General features: G+C 39.7%; 1 protein-coding gene across 1 annotated transcript in view; it reads left to right on the top strand.

The window, feature by feature from the left end:
• The first annotated feature begins 587 nt into the window (after positions 1-587).
• Positions 588-23592, top strand: part of LOC119547259 — a 28450-nt gene continuing 5445 nt past the window's right edge. Inside the window, exons 1-8 of the mRNA XM_037854038.1 lie at positions 588-910; positions 18289-18946; positions 19100-19726; positions 20316-20488; positions 20902-21043; positions 22081-22254; positions 22788-23089; positions 23150-23305. Coding sequence (XP_037709966.1) covers positions 18580-18946; positions 19100-19726; positions 20316-20488; positions 20902-21043; positions 22081-22254; positions 22788-23089; positions 23150-23305 — 1941 coding nt within the window. The 5' untranslated portion in view covers positions 588-910; positions 18289-18579. The remainder of the gene's footprint in view (positions 911-18288; positions 18947-19099; positions 19727-20315; positions 20489-20901; positions 21044-22080; positions 22255-22787; positions 23090-23149; positions 23306-23592) is intronic.

Here is a 23592-nt window from a genome sequence, read left to right on the forward strand (position 1 = left end):
AGAGCAGAGATTTTCGCTCAAACAATTTTTTACTATCCACCCACATTCTGTCTGGGGTGAACTAATAATCCATGAAATTTCAATTACAAGTCAAAAATTATACCCCTCGCTCTATCTTTATAGCACCGCCGCCTCTCTTTCTCTCCTCTCTAGCCATCTCTCTCTCTCTGGTGTAAGTTGTAATCATTGGGAGCTTTCTTGTTGTGCGGGAAAAACTCGGTTACTATATAGTTTTGCCGACAATTTGCAGAGTTTTCCAGTTTCGTTGGGGGTTTTCCTTTTCTTTGGAAGGGGGGGAGCGGGCCTGGAAAAAGCTCTCTCTTTGGGGGACTCTCTCCCTGTTTCGGAGTCTCCTCAGAGAAACCTGCGCTCTTTGGAGCGCTGTAACGCTGGTGCCGCTCACCTATTTGGCTATTTTGCATGGCTGTTGCTCCGCCGAAGAAAGCTGCATCTCTTGAAAGACCGAAGAGAGAGTGGTGCGGCTTTGGGGGTGGTGGTGGTGGTGGTGCAGGTGGTGCTGGAGGCGCGGGTGGCTCTGCCGGTCCGGTCTCTTTGGCTGCCTAAAAGCGGATTCAGTTGAATTTCGACTGCCCGACCAGCCAGTCTCTCCCGCTTTTCTCGCCCGCTTGCGTCGGTCTTTTCTTTGTCGTCTCCGCATCTCCGCATTTTCCCAGTATCTCGGTATCTCAGTGTCTCAGTGCCTCCAGTGCCGACAGTTTTCCGCCGACGTCCAAAAAAAATTGTCAAAATAATACAAAATACGGGAAAAAAGAAGGCAATACATGTAATAAATAAAAACAAGCCAAGAAAAGCCAACCGTGAAAATATAAATATAAATTCCTGGCGTCAACTGTCAGCGACAGTGGCATTTTCCAGCACAATGTTGTTCCTGGGCATTCGGCGATTTTAGGTTCGTTTTCCTTCTTTTTTTGGGTGCCTCTTGGCATTGCCAGTTTGCTATTTTGAATATTAAAAGCCAAGTGCGAGGACGGACATCAATAGCAATGACGCTGACAGTTTTCCCGACCCCGGACCCGCCGCTTTTCCTCGGCTTTTCCTTTGCCAGCGATTAAGACCAGGCAAAGTTGCTGGCCGTTGCCTGGCTACGTTTACAAGCCAAGAGTCGGGAGATGCCATGCATTATACATAAGCTCTGGTGAGAGGTTTGCACCGGGAAAAATATCACCAAAAATGTGTGGCATCTCATTGGCGGGTTTTCGAGCCACAAAAGCTGGCAAGCATGGTAGTTTGGTCGTCAAAAGTGTCAAATCAAGCATTCGAGCAGTAGTATTTGGGCTGTTCAGTAATTTAATGGCTTAATGGTGTGTGTCATAAAAACGGTATGGGTTATTACAACCTTGGCACATACTCTTCCTGGTTTGCAAAGAATAGAAAATATATTAAGAAGCCCTATCTTAATATTTATGTGGAAATAAACGTCTAATAAGTATCCGTAACGTAACCATTTAAATTAGAGCTGGAGACTGTCAAAGATATTGTAATAAATAAGAAGTCGTAGTATTTTTTGTTGGGACCCTTTAAAAATCATATTCTCTTGTCATATCCTAAAAAAGTTTTTCTTTTCTCTTCTGCCGTAAGTAAATTCCAAGATCTGATAATTCACTTCATATTATTTATAACCTTACCCTATATAAGCAGCCTTTTCCTAAAGAATCCAAATCTTTTTACTTTTAGCTTGCCTTCTAAATGGACAAAAGGGGATTACTAAAAATATCTAAAATATTTTTGATAACTAAGTGTAGTGTGTTAACAACTATAAAGTGTATTTGCAGTTTTCAGGTTTTTTTTTTTAACGTGTGGGGAGAAATATGAGAAAGGTGGTTGAAGGGGCGAAGAAATGGTTAGAGTGGCGAAACCAAGCGAGAAAAGAGTAAAGTGCTAGTGGCTGCTGGTCTCCAACTAGATTAACTGTGAGCCGAGCTTTTATTTTTTGAGTCTTTATTATTAGCCGGGCAATCAGAGCCCGAGTCTCGCCTCCCTGGAAATTGGACACTTCTGCAGCACACGCACTCGTTATATATTAATGACATTTTCCCTGACAAATATTGAATCGATTGTAATGGTTTCTGGCAATGGTAATTGTAACTCGATGCGGTTAGTTAAGGGGTATCTGAATAATTGCGGTGGGCTTTGGTTTACCGGTTGATGTTGATCAAGCGGAAATGTGAAACAGGTCGTATTCGGATTAGCCTGAATTGATTGAGATAGTGTGCAGATGGAGGAAAAATTCTATCTTCGCTTAATTTATTCGCATATTCTATGAGAACAAGATATTTTTAGAATAATCCCAGAATAGATGAGAAATTCTGGAGCTCTTGTTATGCTCCTGAAATTGATTTGAAATTCAGCAGTACGCTTGAATTATGTCGGAGGCACTCGAGAATGAAAAGTTAGTTGGCAGGTGTTTAAATTTAACTTTCTTTGGCAACTAATCCAAACCAAACTTTAACAGTCAAATGCATACACAATGTTGCACACTTTCAGCACGAAAAATTTTGTGCATTTTTATTTATTCATTAATGTGGTAAAAGGAAATTCAAAGAAGCGTATATTCCTGTAATATTTAATAAACGTACAAAATGGTACAGTTTTTTTAAAGTTGGATATTATGAAGTCTTTTTTAGTTAGAGGTTGCTACAATTATATTTCTTCTTTTAAAGAAATGGCTCAAAAATATTTTTTAATTTAATATAAAAGGCTTACAACAGAAATTCATTGTATTTTTTCAAAGGGTGTTCGTTCGATTGTTAGTGGCTGCAAAAATATTTAGCGAACAATAACGATTGTTTTTGTTATGTTTCGATCAAACAGCGCTAGATGGTCTCGGCCCCACAGTTTTCCAATTTCGGTCAACAATAAAAACCGAAAATTGTTGAAAAGCCAGAGATTTGCCAGCTTTTCCACGGAATACCCAAAGAGAATTAACATCAAAGTTTACCCGGCACGAAGAGTGACAACATGACAATTACGCGAAAAACCCAACTAGAACCGCTGATACCGAATAAATGGTGAGGAAAACTTTGGCCCAGCCAAAGTGGCGGTGAAAAGCCCGACGGAGTTTCTTGAGTTTTCCGTGGCATACTTTCAGGCTAGCTTTTCTGGGCTGGCCCAGGGGAAAAACTGCGGCGAAAAGTGCTGGTAAAATTGCGGCCATGAATGACGGGAAATCAAGGTATCCAGCGGGTCGAGCCCAGCGTTTAGCGCAATTCTTTGGTTAATTTTTTATGTGATTACCCAGCAGGCAGCTGGCAGGCGGCAGCCTGTAATTGCATTTTAATATTGATGATATATTGATGCCGCGAGTTGCCAAATGGATGGATGTGTGTTCACTTCATTTATGAAATTTACATTTATTTCATTTAGTGACAGGCCACCTTTTCGGTTTTGATTAAAGCGGTTCGCGGGTCACGAGCCATCCACCCAGCCAGCCTTCATTTGCATAGTTTGATTCCGCGATTGGCATTCGGCATTCCGGCGTTGAGTGTTGACACTGGACGTCAGCTGCGAAAACAAGCGAAAGGTGAGGTGTTTGTCGAAAATCAATTGAACGCTTAAGTGCCAGGACACTTCACGCGAAAGTTTCCACTCGCCCGTGCTCTACACTTCAAAGCAAATATTTTTTAAAAAGCATCCTTACATTAAAATTATAAGGCTGTTCTTTGAAAAATTTTTACAAATTAAATGTATTTCTCCTAAAAGGGCCATTAGGATAACATTTTCAAACTTGGAAAACTCCTCTAAGGCTTTTTAAAAGTAGGCAACAATAAATATGTGTTTGGAAAGACTTATGGATTCGTTCCAAAAGAATATTTATTTTACGGCATACTTTTAGAGAGCTTCTGAGGGGATCTTACAAACCGTAGGGATTTCTTTTTAGGAACTTGTATGTTTTATACATTATGAATGGAGAATTTTTAACTAAGAATAATAAAGTAAATATATATTTTCTAGTATAACTCTCTTTTAAAGTTTTTCTAAGCTTTTTGAACCGTCAAACCATTCGTTTTTTTTGCGGAGTGAGCATTTCATTTCCATTTACAATATTACATTTGTGTCGAAGAAGTCGTGACAGGAAAGGACTCGTCCTGTCTCGACCCTTTTCCTGCTGAACTCCGCACAAAATTTTCCACACCACCCCGCCCGCAGACAAATGCATTATTTTTGTTTTTCCCTTTGTTTTTCCTCCACTCGAATAACAAGTTCATTTCGAGTCCTGTAAACAATGGATTCCATCACAACAAAATTCGTATATGTCAATCCAAAGTATTTCGTTTCATTTTTGTCCTGCTGATTCTCCTCAAAAATTGTTTCAAACAATTTTGGGTTTTGTGTGGGAAACCTTTTCCCGTTTGTTTACAATTGGCTTATCTCAGATTTGTCTATGGATTTCGATTACAGTGAAATGGATATTTTGCGAGGCTGCATCAACAGGACATGGCAATTATTTATTGATTAGATAGACATTAAGATTTATCTTTCAAAAGGGCTGCCAAAAAAAACAGAGGGGACAAAAGCATATCAATATCCAAGGACTGACCTGATGCCCGAGCATTGAAACATTGTTTTTAGACCCTCCGAAAGCCATCAAGTTGAGGGCCCTGACCTTTCAGCAACAATTTCGAATCGGAAGCAATTTGCAAGTCGCCTTGCCTGGGAAAAGTTTTTAATTAGATGAGAAGTAATCGGCATAAAGTGTGGATAATTTGCATATTTCGGGAAAATTCACGAAACATTGAACAACTCTCGGCTAATTTAGTGACTTTAAAAGTTTTAAATTGTTCAGTGTATGCTAATGAAGACACTGGCTCAAGTTTTTTGCTCAATTCAGCAGAATTTCCCTGCTTTCAGAGGATTAACTTTTGATTTTCCATCTTCGGCTTGATTATGATTAATTTTAAAGATTGTAAAAATCGTTTTGGTGTTCAATTTCACACTGCATAATGGAGAGCTTTATTATTGACTGATTCATTAAACGCAAATCGTTGGGCTAATTAAACGAGAAGGGTTTAGAATAATGGAGTGTGCTTTGCATATTTTGGCATAAAATTGATAAATAAATACCGATTCAGTGACTTGGGATGGGGAGTTAAAGTTATTTATAATTAAAATGACTTTTGAAATTTTAAAGTAAAAACAATATGGCTTTTTCAATTTTCGGTTGGGCTTTTCAAGCCAGCTCATTCATTACAAGAAGACAAATTGACACTTTCTTGGCTTGCCTTTTAGCCTAAACCTCTTAAAACTTTCCTATTTGCTCTTTTTATAACAAGTTCCGAAAAATTCTTTGGCTTTCCTCAAGTATTAATTCTCAACTTTCCTTAAAGTGCTCGAAGGAGCGGATTCCCTGCAGTGTTTAAACCAATTAGTTTGAATAATTTGCTGGCGCTTGTATCATTTATAACCCGAAAACTTCTTAATCAAGCCGCACAAACCACACAAGGGTTTCCCCTGGTTTTCCTTGGTTTCCCCCGACTTTATTTTCATTTCCCATGGTTTTCCATAGCATTGCTTAATTGTCCCTGGGTGCGTTTTCTTCGCTCTGCCTCTCTCTTTTTTGATACACCCCTCCAGAATTGGATGGGGCTTAATCCCGAGGAGACTTTTGGGGCCCTGGGACTACTGGGAAGTGCATCCTATCTTAAGCACTGGCCAAAACGCATTGACAGCCACTTGATGCTGCGTTATTTTCCGTTTCTCCGTTTTTGGTCATGGCAGTTTATGGCTTGCAAATCCTTTGTGATTTAGTAGAGTGTCACCCCCTGGAAATCCCTCTCAGCTGTCACATAAACCGATTAAACTTTGAGCAGCTTATGCATTTTGTATCTGTCAGCTATCTCGTATCTGGCAAATGTGCAGCTCTAAGCAGGCTCCGCCGACAGCTCCTCTCGGATCCCCCAAAATCATACGTATAAACACACATCGTTGACCATAAACTGCAAATTAGAGCTGGCAAAATATGAGCACTATCGGTATAAAGTGTACCCATTTAAAGCTATCCAGAACAAAAGCCCTGGAACTGTTGCATCATTCTCGGACGTAAGTCCTAAATACTCCGAGCTTTCCCAAAAAACATTAATTTTTAAATGTGTATAGATTTAAATTTTCATTTTTTAATGCTGTCCTTGAGTATTGCAATATTTGCCATCTCTATGTCATGGAAACCCAATATTTTCCTCTATAAATGTAAGCAAATTGGTTGCTAAGTTTTCGATCGTTTCGATTGACACTCGTTTCAGATTCTCTTGCTTAATATTTTTGCAATTATCCCTGCCTTGATGGCTTCCTTTGCTTGGTATTTTTGTAGAATTTTACTCTTCCGCCTCGCAGGACCGCAAATAAACATGCACAACTTTTCCCAGCGATTTGTTTATTATTTCTCAGTGCTCTTTGAAGCAAGTCAATTCAACTCGTCTTCTTTGCCGTTCTTGCTGTTCAAGGAGCAGAATAATTTTAAAGTAGAATAATAAAATAATGGGTATTACACATTTATTGTACAGTTTGAAAAGGGAACAAAAGCCGTGAGAAACAGAGAAGAAAGTGGAACAGCTGTAAGGAATTCAAAGAAGTTTGCTAATGTTGGGTCTTAGATGGAACTTCAGTGTGGATAACAGCCCTTGGAATGTTTTTGCTCGAATATACTAGTACTTGTGTAGAGACAAAGGGCTTATCTTCTAATTGAAAATTATTAAATTGAATGGGTGGAAACAGGAAAGCGCTGGCAAGTGATCTTACCTCAGTGAAACTTATTTCGAGGTAGGTATTTGAATAACTTAATTTGTCTTTGAATGAAAATTGAGAAATAAATATATGGTGTTTTGGAATCTTATAGCAAACATTTCTTTTTGTAAAGAAACAAAAAAATTATTAATGTTTTCAGAAAATACAACATTTTATTGTGAGTCTGCAAATTTCTTGCAACATAAATATTATTTATTCTCTACAAAAATTTCTCTAGGAAAATGTCACGCCTTTTTCCCAAGTGCCATATTCAGCTGCAGAGTAAAACCAACTTCGTTGCGATATTTTAAACTTTTTCACTTTTCAACAAATTTCCGTGATTATTTTTCCTTGAGCCTCGGTGCCATTCGCCTAATTTATTATTCAATTAAAGCTGCAAAAAGTAAACTTTAATCGCAGAGCAGTCATCAGCAAAAAGACCCCAAAAGACACTTACGTACAGGAACCCACACAGACAAAAGAACAAAATAATAAAAATAAATATGGAAAATCGTGTGCCAAGAAAATTGCAGCCAGCTTTTCGTTGCTTTTTCATGCTGCTTTTTAGTTTTCCTCTCTGATTTTTCGTTGTTCGTGCCAAAGTTGTTGCAGCATTTTTTTTTGTAATCGATTAAAAGTGCATGTCAAACTGTGCGTGTGCTCGCATTTTTTTAATGGGCTGCTAAAAACAACAAAACACCAGGGCGGAGGAAATAATAAAATACAACAACAAGGATGAAAAATAAGCTCGGGCGCATTAACATGAAAATGTGCGATGAAACAGCAGCAGCAACAACAACCACGAGCAGGAAAACCCAAATGAAAAGCAAAAAAAAAATTTAAGTGCAGAAAACAAAAAAGAAAGAAAATAACAGATGAGAAGAAAAGCGAAAAAATATGACAAAATTTACGAGCATCGTTCCTCATATTTGTACATACCAGACTCTCGCTATAAGCCTTGTATAGGCACCCCCACTCCCTCGAGATCCGAAACAATATCTGCCAAAATATTAGCATAAGTTTAGAAAAAGGGAGTGAAAACCTTAAGTTGTTTTTATTTAAATGCATTTATATATATTTTATTTTTATAATATTTTATTTGGAGTACATTTTTTGATCCTCAAACTACATTTCTGTGGATATTATAAATATGAGGCATATTTAATGGTGCCTGAAAGTATGCAACAGTATATTCTGTAGTCTCCGATCCGGGGGATTCCATCCAAGTGACAACCTTCATTTTTCACTGCATACTTTTAGACACCCTGAGTGGTTTTCGATAGAAATTTATGATGTAAGCGATTGCAACTCCAATACGGTATTTTCAAAAACTGCTTTCTACTTTTTTGACCTCATCTGTGTATCGCCTAACACCCGCTCCACTTCCCGCCGACAACTTTGGTGACGCTTCCTCGTGTGGCTTGTTTTTAGTGCTTTGGCACGTAATGGGGTCGTTCCACAAGCCCGTCCTTCGGCCGCCCCCCCTGTCGGCATGCCACGCCCCCCTTTTACCCACAATCGCCTTTTGTGTGGCGCCCGTTGTTGTCGTTGTTGTTGTTTGCATGCCGCCTGGTTTTCTTTGGGACTCCTCCAAAAACTCATCGCTTGCCACTTGTGTGCCATATGACGATGATGAGATGAGCGCCAAGTTGAGTTGAGTTTAGCAGGGGCTGAGCCACGAGCCCAGCTCCCCAAACTAACTGATATGCATGGGCTGGAAAAACACTTAAAAAAACAGGAAACCAACGAAAACAGAGAGATAATATCCTTAAATGTTAAGACCTAAAGCAATAATAAATCCGCAAAGATAATAGTTTTTTATTTGGATAAACCATATTTGTGTGTGGCAAAAAGAATGTTGATGTTTAATTGAGGCAAAAATGTGATCACTTATACAAAGCAAATTTTGTTTTTACTTTTGTCATTTATTAATAAAACAGGGTAATAAAATATTAATATATATATATATATTTTTTTTTTGTTTTATAGTCCGATTTCTTAAAAGTTCTGATATGCTAGTGCCTCTTAAAGTTTTTTTTATTTTTTTATGAGTGTATTCTTAGTGCTTCATAAAAGTTGGCTTCAGAAAATTAAATTACTCATCACGTTGTGATAGGTAAGAAGTTTTCATAAAGCTGAAATACTAATGTATTTTTCATCAAAACAGTAATAAAAAATGCACCGTAGATGTATCTTACAAAAGTTTAGAACATGGGGTGCAGCAAAAATCACTATTATTTTAAAATCACTCAAAAAGGTGTATGCAGTGAGAAAAAGAACGTTGTCTTTCGGAAAGAACTCATTTTCATACGGTTGCAACATTTATTGATAAACACTTTTAGGCTCCCTTTTAAGAAATTTCAAACCGTTCTGATTTTTGTGGCACCGCACTCTTATAAATGCTCCTAAATTTTTATAGTCAAGACAATTTCCCCCATTTCCGCCCAGTGGACTTTAGGACTAGGTGGCGCAAGACTTACGGCTCCCTTCCTTTTCCCCCGCGAACTGTCCGCACTTATCACTTGATGATGATGCCAACTCGGAGTCAAGTCTGCTCGGTTGGTTGGCTGGATGGATGGATGGATGGTTTGGTTTTGGTGTGGAGGCATGGCGGTACTTGCCTCTGTTTGATGTGATCTGAAGGACCGATTAACGGCATTCAAGGGCCTCAGAACGAAGTCCTTTAGCCGACTACTCCGACTCTACCGACTCCTCCGCCCTTGGCTAACTGCTAACTGCTGCTGGCAGATTTGTGGAAACCACGAAAGCAAATTACGTTGACGACGAGCATCATTTTCCACTTTATTGAATTACCCCCAAAAAGCGGTAAATATGGGGGCAGGATGTGTGCTGGATTTTCCGTTGGTTTTTGGCCCTGTCCGCAGGACAACGACAGATAAACAGAATTTCAATTTAAAATAATTTTATATATTTTCCCTGGCAATTTCTCCGGTGGTTCTGCTGGCTCGGCATAATTTTCTTCATTCTTGGGAGGCAATGTCTTCACTTTGCCCCAGACATAAAGAAGTTATCAGCATGGCGTTTATGGTTTTAGCTTCGAGGGGGGTGACGGAGTTTCCCCGGGGGGTGGATTTACCCCTCCTCACCCCCTTCTAAGCCGCCTGTCAGTCAGAGAGTGAGTTTTCCCCGATGCCTTTCATTAGCCGAACGACTGTCAGTCACTTTGTTTAACTTTTTGTTAGCCCGTTTGCCTGGGTGTCTGTTTGTTTTTTTGTCACAATTTTGATAAGCCCATCACCTACACAAAACTGGGTGGTCTCCTCTGCGTATAAAAGCTTGAAGAGTTATATATATATATGCGTACGTTTGTATATAATCATCATTGTTATGCGCATTTCAGGCACTTTCGCTAGACACTAACAACTAACAACTTTTGGCGGACAGTGGAAACGATCTGGGCGCTTGGATTTGGGTCTGCGAAAATTCCCGAAATGAAATCAACGGAGAGCCAAGAAAGTTGGGTGATTTGATTTGCAATATTAATAAAATACGAAAGTGCAGAGTCTCAAATTAAGAAAGTTGGGCCATTGGATTAGAAATTCGGGGGACACAGATTTGCTCTTCAAATCGTTATGTGGGGCATCACTTTTGTCTATCTCTTTAAATCACAAAACTTAAATTGAGAAAAACAATTAGGAAATAAATCGAAACATTTAGCTTTAAAAGGTTTTCAAATGTTTTCAAATTAAAGTGAAAGGGAAAATAGAAAAAATGTAAGCTCTGTTCCAAGGTTATATAATATAGGATACAAACAAGATCTTACTTAGTCTTATAAAATCTTAACTTAAAACTATCTGAGCCTTACTCTATTAACTTCTTCAGCTTTGCTGGAATAAAGCCTATTGTTGCCCATCTTAAATTTCCAATAAATTGGAGCCACTGTGCCTTGTCAGCCGCATTTCGTTACCCAGTGGGCGCCATTCAAGCTGCGTGCTTAAAAGAGCATTGCCCGCCGGCATTATGTTTTGTGTCAGCACTAAAAGACGGGGGCGGCGGGAAAAGGGGGTGAAAGTGGGTAAAAGGGGGCGGAAGGGGTTGTTCCGGGGACGGCACGTACTTTTGTGGGTTAGCAGGCCTTTCATCCTGGCTGCTCCGCTTTCTGCCATCGCTCTAAGTTGGCCATGTTGACTATGTCATTTGCTAATTTAGCACAAACTGTTTGAGTCTACTTGGCCTAGCCACACTGGTTCAACTTGCATTTGCCAAAAGGTCAACAAAGATTGGAGGGGACACATCTCGGACACACATCCAGATCCACATCCTCATCCTCATCCTCATCCATTGCAGACGAACATTAATTAAGCAGGCCAGCGATGGATGGCAAACGGCTAAAAGGATGTCACACATGGCACAATGCCGTCCAGCCGAATAATAACAAAAAAAAAATCCATTCATAATTCCAAAGCTCTTGTGCTTAATGGATTTTCCACTTTTATGTGTTGCATCTACACAGGTAAAAAAATATTAGGTTCAATATAAAAACTTCAAATTTAATTGATATTTAAATAAACGTAACATTTATATAAATGTTAACTTGATAGTGAAAAATGTAATTTTTCTTTGTAAATCGTCATCGAACATCAGTTATAAGTTCATATCATTTTTTATCGGTGTAGTTATTTTTAAGCTTTTGTCGCTTAGTATTTTTAGTCGAAGCGAAATCAATTTGCAAAATTTTTGCAAAAATTCTCTCGACAAGATTGATGAGGTTTCTGTGGGTTTTGGGGAGGGTGGTGGTGTTCCCATTTTTGTGGCTGCCATTGTGCCCCGGGGAGAAACCGAATCTGAAACTCGCTGGCAGCTCTATCAAGGCCCTAATGGCGAGATGTCTGGCTCGGATCCAGACCCCATACTCCATACCATCGATGAGCTGACAGAGACTAACGCTCGCTCGTCACACACGTTGACACATTGTTAGTCAAACAAAAGATTTCGCATGCTAATTCGATTCCCCGGACTAACACAAACACACATTTGGGCTAAGACCCCATTTTTTTATATTTTATTTTCTCTTCCCTTTTATTTTTGGGAAGCCCAGAAGCCAATAATAAAAATGTTTATGTGGGTCTCTGGGCTCGGGCGGTGTCGCCTTTATATACAGAGGGAATATCAATTGGTGTTGTATTAGGAACAAACTTTAGCTAAGAATTTAAAGGTTTAAAGAAAAAAGACTATTTACTTACTTTTTTCAATTTAAGAGATGTTAAACATATATTGACTCTATTCAAGTCGACTTTTTGTTAGTTACATTTTAATGCTACTCTCTAAACCTCCTTTAATTTTATATAAACCACTAGGGTCTTGAAACCACTTCTAAGATTGGATAAGCAGGACCTCCGGATTTTATTGCATACTTTTAGACACCTCCATAAATAATTTGAAAACTAGTCATTGACGTTTCTTTAGTTTCCAGACTTTAAGCTATCCAATTTGATAAAAAAATTTTATAATATTTTAGGAATCGACACAAGGATCCAAGTTTTTTTTCAGTGCAATCTTAGCCTAAGCGCTGATGTTGATAAAGCAAGGCGCACGACACAGGAAATTTGTAGCGAATTTCTCTCCGCTCGCCGGAATGCCTTGTAATTTTCATTGTTTTGAGATGAGACGATGCTTGACTTCCGCCTTGAGGTCATCCCTTTTCCTTTGCATGTGAGCTGGAAGGAAGTGTCGTTTTTCAGCTAAGAAGGGCTTAACTTTTCCCTTTATGATGCGGCTCACGCCTGCCAACCAAAAAAAAAACGGACAGAATATCACAAGCCACCGAGCCACAATTTCCGATTTTTGGTGTGGTTAATTTCTGAGGTCTCAGCGCGGCTGGCATTAAAAATGTATATCGGGAATAATATTAATTTTAATGTCTGGCTGCCGCTAACGGCGAACCTAATTATGCCCGTGATAGGATTTTTGAGTTGGGTTCACAGCTCGTTGGGCACTTGCTCCTCCGATAAGGATGAACCCTTCCTAACCAGATTATTTACGGCCACCCTTTAAAATTGGCTTATTGGGGACACATTTTAATGCCGTGTACGGTTCAATTCCTAATTTGGCTGAAAACATAAATCCATTAGCCGACACTGCAGAGCACTTGGGTATAAAATATGCGAAAACTTGCAGACAGAGCAAGAAATGGTCAAGTTGAAAACTTTTCCCTCCTTTTTTTGGGCAGTCTGCAAACTAAATGAAAAAGTATTAATATATCCCTTTGCCGCTGGATGCATGGCAAATGATTTTGCCCTGGGGGTTTCCCAAATTTCTTAGCATTTCGCATACCCACAGCCACTTACATATTTACGTGTGTATACAGCTTGTAATTCCGAAAGGAGCCAACAAAAAGACATCAAAATTCGTACCCTTTTCGGGAAAGGCGGCCAAATAAAAGTTGTAAATGCATATGGCAAAGGAAATAGAAAGAAGTCGGCGTGTTCTGGCAAACAGTTTCGATACAGTTCACAAACTTGTTCGAACTGAAAATTGAACTTATCTCCTGGTAAACAACTCGATCTCCTTTGTTGTTTGCAAAAGTTTGAATTGTTCAATCGGAAAAACGAGAGGTCAAGAAAAGTTATCCATCATTGTAAGGTATTTTGAAAATTCAAGCAGTTAGGGTAACATTTCTAAAAATAAACAACTATTGTTTTCTCGGTTATATTTTCAAGACAAGTCTACTAAATGGTAAAATAATAAAAATACTCTTCCCTGATAAAACCTGTTAATTGAAAAGGATTGTGGATTATGAGGAAAACCATTGAACTTCACCTGCACCGATAAATAACTTTTAATCCCAGTTGAAAAGCATTTCATTTTAAATACCAAACTTTAGCCACCGCAAAAGCTCTTGACGGAACTCCTGCTGTTTTGGCCACAAGAAGAAAACTGTAATTGGAACATGGCCACCACAAAGCTGCCTCCGTTTTATTATCTTCGCTTCTCGGTCCGCGCATTTTATTTACTTTTATTTTTACTTTTATGCAAGGGTGCTGATGGTGTTTATGTTGTTGCCACTGGATGTTGCCGCCGCTGTTCGCATATTGTCGTGTGTTTATTACAATGCAAAGTGCAGAAAAAAAGCAAACTAAAATGTGAAACCCCAAGGCAATATGATACCCATTATCTGCCAGTTGGGGGCGACAAACTCGAACCGCGGTGAAAAACGTTAGCGGGAAAAGTTTAAATAAATTTTATGTGGCTGGGCCATCGCTCCTCTCCCTTTTTTATTTTCGCCTTTTTGTTGCGGCTCGCTGATGCTGGCGCATATGTTTAATCAGCAAAGTAAACCGACCCCAGAATGACCCGGCATCCAGTTAAATCTCACCTTCTCGCCGCCCACTGCGCCACGCCCCCAGCAAATAAAAGTTGGCCTTTTTTGACACAACCGCACAGACACACAGCGGCAGTTTTTGGTCTCATGCGGGGGTTACAGTGCGTTTAAATGGTGTAATACTACTTTAAGGATAATCGTGCGAACTTAATCGGGAGTTTATTGAAATCACCTGTTATGGTGTTCAAAAGTATGCCACAAAATGTTAAAATATTTAATGTTCTTATTTTTACTGCATACTTTTGGGCACCATTCTCAGGAGATATTTTCTGTTACATTATTATTATTTGTAAGTAAATAAAAATCTACAAATTAATATCGAATATTACAAGGCTCGTATCATCTCTAACCGAAATACATTCATTAATAAATATAATTACCAAAATAATATACAAATGAATTTCGATATCCATTGCAGAACTTACAAAGGCTTTGCTCATATATGCTAATTGGATCGTATAAAATCATTTCCCATTTTAATTCAAACTAGTAGGCTTCAATTTTCAGTTGATTGCACTCATTTGCTGTATCTTTCTTTATATGAAATACATAAATATGAAATTTAGTATCACTTCAATTTACCTATATAAACACAGTTAATTTGCTAATCCTTTTGAGGCAAGCCCAATTATGTGTTAATCAATCAACTTAGGCAATAAACTATTACATTAAATTAATCAGTCCACTTTGGCCTTATTAAAAGTTAATCCTCACTGCCGGCTGTCGGATGTCGATGTCATACAATTCCGAAACGGACTGCATAATTTTGACTGCAGCATAAAGTTGGTAAAGTCAATGACCAGTTAAGTCAACACTTTGCCTGCCTGCCGGGGTAAAAATTCTGGGGAGATGAGATGGTCTATATTGAAAAGCCGGCCATCATCGCCGGGCTCTCACATTTTAATATTGCATTTTAAAGAACATAAAACTGCTGACACGACCGAGTCATATTTGCGTCCATGTGGCAGAAGCATATTTAAGGATTTTATTGCAACGCACCAGTGCAGCAACAAAGGAAAGCCCAAAAAGCTGTGAAAAGTCCGACACCGCACAAAGAAAAGAAAAGTGGGGAAAAAAATTTATTTTTTGTAGTTTCATATACTGAAAAAAAGGGCTTAATTTTTAAATAGTAAATATTATATCATTAGGAGAACGGTACAAATTATTATTACACTTATAATGTGGGACAAAATGGGATTTATAAAGTACCTGAAACGTTTAATAACAACTAAAACTAATATTATTGCTCCTAAAATTCACCCACTCTTTTTTTCCTGTGCACCCAAGAAGTGTTACGGCGGATAACATAGGATATCGTTATGTATAGCCTGTTTGCTCTTTGCAACAATGTTGTTAAATTTTATGTTTCCACAGGTAATAGTCGTGCAGTCTTTCCAGGGAAACTCCATTCACCACCCACAACCCACAGCCCACCTGCTGAGCTCCTTGCAGCGGGTTTTTGATTGATGTTGCTCCTTTTCCTAGACTTCCTTTCCTCGGAAATGCTTCCGCTTTCCCCACAATCAATTTAAATGCGCCTCTGTGCATTGTGAGGCTAAATGCGAAATGCGAAAATACTCGTTGGCAAAATCGCTGTGTGCGATGCAGCCATAAAACTGGATAACTGGGCCATATGCTGCTGCACAAACTTTTCCCGATGCAAAATGATGCAAGTTTCGCTTTCTGTGCTTTTGTTTTCCCAAGCACCCCCACGTTTCCTTGTTTTCCACCAGATCATTTATCATTTTTATAGCCCCTCAATGGGACATTGGACTAATCTAAATGATACCATCGCTCCTTAATGGAGAAATAGTCAAACGATAAAGACATAAATCAATCAAGTTCTTGGGAAAATCGAGAGACGTGCGGACTTGATGTTCCACTGCAGCTTTTGGCCAGGCTACAAAAATAAGTCAAAGTCATTTTGTAATTTGGCAAAAAATCATTACTTCTAAGGTGAAACATAGCTCTAGCTTTAAAAGGTATAAACTGAAGTTTATTTTTCCCAAAGAGCCTCCGTACTTTAAGCTTTGTACATTCAAATATCATATTTGACATTCTTGATGAAGGTCCTTTTAAAGTTACTTTTTCGACCTAATCAGGTCGGAAATTGTCACAGGAAATTATCTTGTCAAAAAGTTAAGAACGTTATAATTTAAATCTGCGAATTACATTAATCTCTATCTAATTTTCCAAAGCTCATCGCCTATTTCCCCACCACTTAATAATCACTTTTTAAGTAAGGCAATAAAAACATTAATAATAAATTTACTACATATTTCGACATTCATATTCCATATTGGCTGACATTGATAAGGGTCCTCGATGAGCAAAGCTGACCAAATACTAATATCGTTTCCCTTACAAAGAGTAATATAGCACTTCAGCCACGAGCTACTAAATATATTTATTTCAAATATTTTACAGAAAAATTCGCTTTGCACACACACACATTCCAAGTTCAGTAAACGAACATTAAAATGTAGAACATTTTTCCAGGCCAAATTTGAACACATCAAGCTAAAATTCCTCGCAAAAAGGGACACATTCTTCGAGCAATTTACAGTTCATTTCCATCGAGGATATTAAATAATTTAGAAAATGCTAATAAAATATGATGGGATAAATGTGTTATACGAAGTGCCAGTCGCAATTTGCCCTAATTCTTCTGCCACAGTGACCGCAAAGTTTTCGCCCATCAAAGTTTCTGTGTGCCACGCCCCCTTTTGGCCCACCGCCGCCCACTCGACTAACATGGCTGGCAGGCAATTGAAATACACGCAATTGAACAACAAATTGAATTATGCATTGCATATGCTTCTTGTTTTGTGTGCTGGTGTAGAGTAAACAAATTGATTTTGATTTGATTTATTTATCTACTCCCGTTGGTTCTCTTTTTTTATTCGCTCCCACATACTCTACTTCTATCTCGGTATCGCCATGTGCTTGTTTTTGGGTTTTAGAAAAACTGAAAAAAATATATGGTAAATTCCGGGGGTTTTGAAATTACATTATTTTACTTAATCAATAAATGGTATCTGAGAAATCCCAAGTGTTTTGAGTTTAAGCATATAGTATTTCTCACTGTAGCATAAGTTGCTATTCATAATAAAACAAGGGAGAACGCTATAGTCGAGTACCTCGACTATCAGATACCCGTTACTCAGCTTAAGCGACCAAAGGGAAATGGAGATATGCAAGCAGCAAAGCGAGATTTAAATGCGCCACCTACCGGCGGAAGACAGATTTAAGCGTTGTGTGCGTTAGGGTAGGCGTGACAAATTCATTGTTCAATAGAATAAGTTAGCCGCGCACTTTGCTCTCTCTGAGCGCCGGCAGTGCTTTTCTCTTTGCCGCTAAGTTCGGCCGGCAACTATTTACATACACACACACATACACGCGTAAAAACATTTCGCACTGTCTGGCTCTGACGTCATAGCTTTTTTTCTTGGGAGGTTTGTGGGCGTTAGAGTGGGCGTAGAAAAATTTTTTTTGGGTCAATCGATAGGTATGGACAAGACTAATACATTTCAGTTAAAATTTTCTATCTAACATCAAAACTGTAGGAGCCACAGTTTTGGGCGGTTTGTGGGCGTTAGAATGGGCGTGGCACTCTACTGAAACAAACTTGCGCTGCGTAAGAAGCTCAGGAATCTGCTCGCCAAATCTCAATAGCCTAGCTCTCATAGTTTCCGAGATCTCAGCGTTCATCCGGACAGACGGACAGACGGACAGACGGACAGACGGACAGACGGACAGACGGACAGACGGACAGACGGACATGGCTAGATCGACTCGGCTAGTGATCCTGATCAAGAATATATATACTTTATGGGGTCGGAAACGCTTCCTTCTGCCTGTTACATACTTTCCGACGAATCTAGTATACCCTTTTACTCTACGAGTAACGGGTATAACAATAATAATAATAACTAATAATTGAAAATACAACTTTTGAAACAAAGCTTAAAGGATGTCTAAAAGTATGCTACAAAATATTTTTATTCCCTATTCCTAAAAATTTTCTTGCATACTTTTAAACACCTTCTCAAGTAATTTAAAATTCCATATTATATTGTTGTTAATGTTCTCCCAAAATATAGCATACAAATTTTAATATTTCTATATTTGTATGCTTTCATATTTCTCCCAAAATATAGCATACAAATTTTAATATTTCTATATTTGTATGCTTTCATTTTTCTCAGTGGCGGAACACAATTTTGCGCTTGGCTAGCAAATGTTCGAGATGGACCCAAATGGATTCAGCGGGACACAGGCGGCGGCAGCTGCCTAGAAATCCTGGAGTGCCCTACTCCATCGACACCGAAACTGAAACCCCCAACCTAAAACCAAAACCGAAACCGAAACCGAGACCCCAAACTCGGAAAATAATGTGCTGCAGGAGTGGGCATTATTGAAGTTGACAACACTTCGGCAGACCGGGCTGAAAGCACAGGGTTAAAAGCAATCTCTCTTGGGGCAGCCGGAGGAGAACAATGGTCATCCAGTGCACATGTGATTGCAACTGCAGTGATAGTAGAGATAACCGGAGCATAATATCCTGCCTGCTCCCGGGTCGCAGTCAGCCGTACAAGTTCGGAGCCTCGTTCGGTGGCGATGATATGGAGCAGAGGATACCGTACTACCGCCGCCTATCGAATACCTCATCGGCGCTCTATGGCAGCTGTCCCCAGTTGTTGCCCAGTAGCAGTAGCACCACCAACCATCATTCCTGGCTGAGGATCCCCAAGAATCCCCAGGAGAATACCCAGGAGAATCCCTCGGAGAATCCCCAAGAGAACCCACGGCAGTACTCGAGTCTGGTGAGGCCCAAGCAACGCAGTCCCGTGCTGTGCAACAAATGTGCCCTGTGACGAAGATACAATCTGAGCTGTGAGCATCCCAAGGAAGCCACCGGGAAACCGGGCAACACCGCCCAACAAAAACCGGACAAAGAGTCGTCGTCGAACCAGCGTTACTTGTGCCACGAGTGTCGTTTCAATAATCAGCCGCTGGCCTGGTGGGTCTCATGTCCACGGCTCTCTTATTTACCCGCTGAGCAAACGAAAATGCAGTCCACTGCCACGCCCACCCGCCACTGCCACGGTGGGGGAGTGGGAGTAGGTGGTGCCCCCCAAACCACCGGCACACCACCCACTCTGCCCCGATTTCCCAGCAAACGGCATTGTGACAATTTCGGCAGCTATGCCACATTGCCCACCATTGAGCAGCAGTTGACCATGCCCATGATGCCCCACTGCAGTCGACACGGTGGTGGTGCTGCTGCGGTAGTGGGTGGTGCTGGGGGGGCGGGTCCCGGTGTAATGCCCGCCCCACCACCGCCCCGCTATGCGAATCCCAATTTGAATGGCTGCTGCTACATGTACAACCCCATGCCCGCCGCCCATCAGAGCCATCACCTTCAGCACGGCCAGCATGGTCAGCATGGCCAGCATGGCCAGCACCACCCCCAGCTGCCCCACCATCAGCACCAGCACCACCACCAGAACCAGCACCACCCCCACCAGTACGCCCCGCAATATTGCCTCTGCGATAATTGGTACCATCAGCCAGCGCCGCCGCAGCAACAGCACCACCAACAAAGGACCAAGAATCCGATGGCCAACGGCGGCTGCTATTTTGGTAAGTACTCTCATGGAAAATGTAAAGCAAGAAGCCATAAATTAGGTTCTAATTGAAAAAGGAAGAACACTCTCTTCGGTGGAAATTTATTTGGTAAGGGGGGACCAAAAGCCAGTTCTTAGGAACTCTTAAAGGTTCTGCATGGGCTTAAAGATTTTTAATTTTTGGGAAAGGGACAACAATTTTAAAAGAATCTTAGGGAAATAATCTAAATATAACTTTTTTTTTGTATAAAATCAATCTAGGGTATAAGCATATCACTAAGATATTACTAGGGTCTTAAAATCACTTTTAAATGTCAGGTGTCTAAAAGTATGCAGCATATAAAGGATAGTCGCCTTTATGAATAACTTCTATGCCATTCTGAGCTCAAAATATAATGTTGCATACTTTTAGACATCAAAAATAACCTTTTAAAGTGATTCTAAAAATCCAGTGATTTGTGTGTCTCTCACAATATATATATGTTTTAAGGTCACTGATTTGTCATAGAAACCAATTCTTTGGACAATTTTGTTTTCGATTACCGCGGTAAACCAGCCAATTTGTCCATCATTAAATCACCTGTCAATTTTTTTTCAATGTCCAGGCTACGAGGCGAGTCATCATCCCAATCTGCATGCCACGCCACCCCATCCCAGCCATATTACTGACGAGGAGGACTCGGCGTTTCCCGGATTGGCCGATCGAGAGTTCCACCTGCTGCACCGGAATATTCCGGCACTGCGACGAACCGGAGTGGATACCACACGCATTAGACAGGTGAGGAGTATATCAGAAAGAATGCCTATCTCACAGGACCTGTCAGGCAGTAATTGCCAGCCTTTGTCCTGATACTTATACACTGAAAAAAAATATTAATAAATATTACAAGATATATATAAACACGTATACACAATCCTGTGCGGTGACGAAATAACTTGTGTTTTGATATCCCTTATACAAATCTTTAAAAATCTTAGTATTTTATTGATGTATACTTCTGAGCCTCCTTATAAGTGATTTAAAAATCCTGGTGATATTTTTATATGTTATGTTATTTTAATTAATTTTTTATTTTTTTAATTTATTAATTAATTTTAATTAAAACCTTTTTTATGTTTATTTATTTTATTTTAATATAAATTAATCATCATAAATACCCTCCACTTATACTTTTTCCTGTTCACTTGCAGTACTTTTACCCCGACGGCGGCTGGGGCTGGATCATCTGTGGCGTGTCCTTTCTGGTCCACATCCTGACCACCGGGCTGCAGCTGAGCTACGGTCTTTTGTGGTTCTATGCCGTCCAGTATTTGCATAATACCAGTGGCATAGGTAAGTCATGGAAAAAAGGGGGCCTGGACAGGTAGAGTCGTTTGGCAAGGCAAGGTCCTTAATAGGAATGTGTAATCACAGTCATCGCAGCCTGTTGTTATCTCTCGGTCATTTTCTTGTTTTCCCTGCACATTTGTGGTGTTTTCAGTTTTCTGTTTCGAGACCCCCCATCGAGTAATCAAAATGTTTGCCACTCTGTTTGTGCTGAAAATGCAAATGTTTGTGAATAATACATGTTTGTAGGTGTGGACTTTTGCATAAATTTAATTTGCACTTGACAGTGCGGACATAATTTAAGAATAGTGTGAATATTGTGTATTGCCAAAAGTGTTTACCAGTTTAGAGCCGACCGTAAATCGTAAAAATAAAGTGTTAATATTGTGCCAGCATGTGGAGTTCGTATTTCATTGCGATTCCTTTGTATGTTTGCATATTTTAAGATTATAACAATATTCTGTTTCCAATTAATTGGCCTTGTGTTTATATCTGTATATCTAGCAGCGAAGGTTAGATATTGCTTGGATATATATAATATAAATGGGTTTTTGGTGTCATCGGAAGATAAATTACATATTGCTTTATTTGGGATATTTATTGATTCGCTAAACTTTAAGCTTACGTATAGGTTTCTCCGGTAGATCTGATAACGCAATAAATATTTAGATGACAATTTACACAATTTGTACTCACTTCAGTTGTCATGTTTAAAACTCTTTACACGTGTTTTATTGTGGCCATTAATTCAGCAAACGACATTCTGTTATTAGGACTACAATTTGTTTAAAATTTCAATTAATAGTTACTTGTGGCAATGCATGTACATAGATCGGAAAACCATTAATGCATTTAATTGATTTATACACATTTTAGTCTGGGACAGCATTCCCTTTAAATGAGGTGCCCTAAAATTCTTGCTTTAAGACATTTTGAAATATTAACAGCCTTCTCGCATAGGCCTTATGACCTTCGTCAAGTTGACTTTGCCGCTTTTGGAATATTATAATATTATCACTCAAGAGCTTAATTTCTCCTTACAGAACTGCTGGGTGCTTTGAGCTGGTCAGTTTCCATGGTGGCCACATCGTTTGTGGTGTCCCTCTGTCGCAAGCGCTCCATCCGCCTCCTTTCCATCGTGGGCGGCCTGGTGATGCCCCTGGGCATACTGTTCACCTCATTTGCCACGGAATTTGGCCAGGTTGTTTTCAGTTATGGTGCGTACAGTATGGTGTTTATATAAATAAATAACCTGCCAGATGCCAGTCGGCCGGCACCGGAAGTTGCTTATCATTTGCACCCGAACACTGGAAGAAAACTAACTTCTCTAATTCGAAATGAAATTCTTAAGTCGGCAATAACATATTTTTGGTCTCCTTTCATATAACAATGAATCTGTATTTAGAAGCTGTTTATATACCATTTTAAGAACTGTATAAGCCAAGCTTCGAATTTTAGAGTTGATTACTTTGATACTAGAAAATCAATCATTTGGCACTTTAAAATTAAGTAATAAAAATATATATAGCTTGAAGAAACTCATTTCAAGAGTGAAATGATCTCAAATATAATTAAACTAAATTAATTTGCCGAAAGTATAAAAGTATGCAACAATATATTGTGTGTACACTCCCATTTTTACTGCCTACTTTTAGACACCTTAAGTGATAAAATCGTATGAAATAACTTTAATACACCCGTATAACTTTCTCGCAATGTACTCAAAACACCATTCGAAACACTTCCCCAGGCATCGTCTTCGGAGTGGGGGTCGCCATGGTGCGGGAGGCCTCCACCGTGATGCTGGGCAATTACTTTAAGCGGCGCCGTCAATTCGTCGAAATGGTGGCCATGTCCGGCGAGGGAGTTGGCATCGCTTTGTTCTCCGTCATCCTGAAGGAGGGCGTGGGCAAGGCGGGCTGGCGCCTGGGCCTCCAGATTGTCGCTGCCCTGACGGCACTCAGCTTTTTCATGGGCCTAATGTACCGACCCGCCTCCCTGTATCACCCCCAGCGCCGGGCCATCCAGCATCTCAAAAATCAGCGCAAAAAGGTGGGAAACCGTGTTGTGCAAAGTTTTGGTTTTAATTTCCGACCCGACCCCATTTTCCAGATGAGGGAGAAGAAGCCGATTCTCAGCCAGGAGGTGGAGAGCAAGCCGAGATACTTATTCCTGGACATATCATCACTGAAGTCGGTGACTGTTAAAATTTTACTCATGACCTCCAGCGTGGCCTCCTTTGGCATTTATACACCCATGTTCCTAATGGTAAGTGCTTTTCCCCATTTATCTTATTTATCTTTTTGGGATTTGCTTTATCTTACCTAATTGCATTAGGTTAAAAGCATTTTATGAACTGTTACCTAATTTTTCAATATTATAATCTGGGTTTTTATATTATTTTAAAAATGTCAGTAATTTGCAGTGATATAATTTATAAAGGTGTCTAACAGTATGCTATTAAAAATGTTGTCATTCGGAATGAAACCATCGTTTTAAAGAATAGCACACATTTGGACACCTTTTTTTGTGATTTAGATCCCTAGTGTTATCTG

The sequence above is a fragment of the Drosophila subpulchrella genome, chromosome 2L (assembly GCF_014743375.2).
Source record: "Drosophila subpulchrella strain 33 F10 #4 breed RU33 chromosome 2L, RU_Dsub_v1.1 Primary Assembly, whole genome shotgun sequence".
Classification (NCBI taxonomy): domain Eukaryota; kingdom Metazoa; phylum Arthropoda; class Insecta; order Diptera; family Drosophilidae; genus Drosophila; species Drosophila subpulchrella.